This window comes from Solanum dulcamara, chromosome 11 (genome assembly GCF_947179165.1).
Source record: "Solanum dulcamara chromosome 11, daSolDulc1.2, whole genome shotgun sequence".
NCBI lineage: Eukaryota > Viridiplantae > Streptophyta > Magnoliopsida > Solanales > Solanaceae > Solanum > Solanum dulcamara.
In genome coordinates this window covers 31,946,457-31,948,882 of record NC_077247.1, presented here as the reverse complement: position 1 = coordinate 31,948,882, position 2,426 = coordinate 31,946,457, and the positions used below count along the sequence as shown (strand labels likewise).

Genomic DNA, 2,426 nt, shown 5'->3' with positions numbered 1-2,426 from the left:
TAGTAGAATATTTATCACTAGAGTATATTGTTATATCACTGATGCACTTTGCAAGGAATTGTTCGAAAATTGGAGGAACAAAAGGAAACAAACACCAAACTAACATTGTAACCCTTGCAAGCTTCAGGTACCACCCTTGCTCAACATGTAAAATATTAGACATCTCCAAATTGTATCAAGTAGTGGCGGAGACATCCTTCATCAAGAAGTAAAGTTTTAAAAAGCCAAAATTCCAAATCCAAACTATTAAGAACCTGAAATCACGACATGAAATTGCATATCAAAAACCTGCAACATAAGAGAAGATTACAGCAACAACAATATACCCAGTGAAATTTCCTAAAGTGGGGTATGAGAAGATTAGAGTGTACCCAGACCTTACCACTACCTTGTGGAGATAGAGAGACAGTTTCCAAAAGATCCTCGGCTCAAGTGTATCAAATCCAAGTAATAAAAGAAGAAGAAAACAATGAAAAAAGCATAAAATTTTAAAAAGATATAGCAATGTAAAGTCAACAAGAGAGAAACAGTAACAACAACAAAATAATGTGATAATCGAAATACAATAAACAATCATATGACAAGAACGACAAGGGAACGACTAGTCCTATAGTTTTTAATATTACAAGCACAAAAGTTAGAAAATCAGGTTTTGGAGATTACGAGCACTCTAAAACAAGAAGCTTAGTATGGACCGCTACTTCAATAGGCAAAACTACTCCAAAGTCTTAGTTAAGATCGCCATTAATTCGAAGTAGTGCAAATGCCTTCAGCACAAACAGGTTATAAATAATTATGTAAATTTTCAGTATATATCTAAATATCATTTGAAATTTCTTGTTTAGTGTGTTTTCCTTTAACAGAATATCTTTCACATGTCTTCTTTTGTTTCAACATCCGCAGCTCCTTCAGCCACACTTATGTGCAGTTCTATTAAAACCCAATGCCACATTAGGCAAATAAAAAATGTAATTTGTTTTCTTTCTCTCTTTTCATCCATTTTTAAATGATATGTGCATAATACTTTTTGAATCTTATGATTTTAAATATGAAATATCATATATATGACTTGATGGAATTTATTGTTGGAATTTAAAACATAAACCTATAGCAATAGATTATTCTTTTAACAACAAAATTTATTGCCGCAAAAATATTTAGCGGCAGTTTTGTTAATGTCATACATCCAGAGTTGTTAAATCCCTTTAACGACATTTATATTGAGTATTGCGTATAAATATCCATATTATATTATTGCCAAAAATTCATTTATATTCTCTAATGATACTAAAGTACTAGATATAGAGATATAATGAAACAGAGAGTATTGATTATATGCTTTTACTTTATCCTAAGGGTTGCTAGTGCTCTTATTATTTCTTTTTTACCTTGTAGTTTGGTTCAAAGGTAGGTGGCCTTAGACTTGTTCCATGCATTCAAATTTCCAGAGCAACAACAAAAATACCAAAATTGTCCAATGGCTACAAGAATCAAATATCATGCTCAATTGTAAGACATTTGAATTTAATTGATTTCCTACTAAGCAAATTTCTCAAAAAACTCATAAAATTTGTTGATTTTTGTGAAGGCTCAACCAGAAACTTTGGAAGTTGTCCAAAGCACAATTGCCAAGCAGCTATCTATTGATGAGAGTACAGTTACACCTCAGACTAAGTTTGCTGACTTGGGTGCAGATTCCCTCGACACTGTATGTTATACAAGTATAATGTTACTATATATGTTTTTACTTAGATAGAGTTGCATACTATTAACTTGAAAATAAGACATGTTACGTGTTATAATAGGTTAAAATTCATGTATAATCATTTAACTAAAACACTTACAATGTCTTATTGTAAAATTGAATAGGTGGAAATAATGATGGCTTTAGAAGAGAAGTTTGGAGTGTCAATTGGAGAAGAGGGAGCTCAGAATATTGCCACTGTCCAGGATGCTGCTGATCTCATCCAGAAAGTAAAAGCAGCTCAAAATTGATATGTTTCAATACAATTTAAAGTCATTGCGCAGTTGTAATTTTTCGTGTTGCTTCCATGGCCAATCCTTAAAGTGGGAGTCAATTAATTTAATTATGTTCACCCTTTTAAGTTTTGCTTCATCATTCTATCAATAACAATCGAATATAATGTTAGAAAAACGTGGACTAACACAAAAATATATATGATCAAAATAGTAGAAATAAAACGGGAAAAATAATAACACCAAGAATTTTACGTGGAAACCCAAATAAGAAAAAAATCAAGGGCCAAAAGGAGCAACTAATATCACTATAGTAAGCAATTTTACAGTGGATAGTACTAAGTACAATACTCAAAAATGACTACAACACACTCAAAAGGAATAACACTCTTTTGATTTACCACTTTACAAAAATATCGCTCACACTCTATTTTTCTTCAAAAACTATT

The 2,426-nt window shown here is 31.4% G+C and overlaps 1 protein-coding gene across 1 annotated transcript; it reads left to right on the top strand.

The window, feature by feature from the left end:
- Positions 1-1,312: 1,312 nt before the first annotated feature.
- LOC129872499 (acyl carrier protein 1, chloroplastic-like) lies at positions 1,313-1,995 on the top strand. Its single transcript, XM_055947474.1, has 4 exons — positions 1,313-1,324; positions 1,396-1,407; positions 1,589-1,708; positions 1,870-1,995. The coding sequence occupies exons 1-4, from the start codon at positions 1,313-1,315 to the stop codon at positions 1,993-1,995; spliced, it is 270 nt and encodes an 89-aa protein (XP_055803449.1).
- Positions 1,996-2,426: the final 431 nt, after the last annotated feature.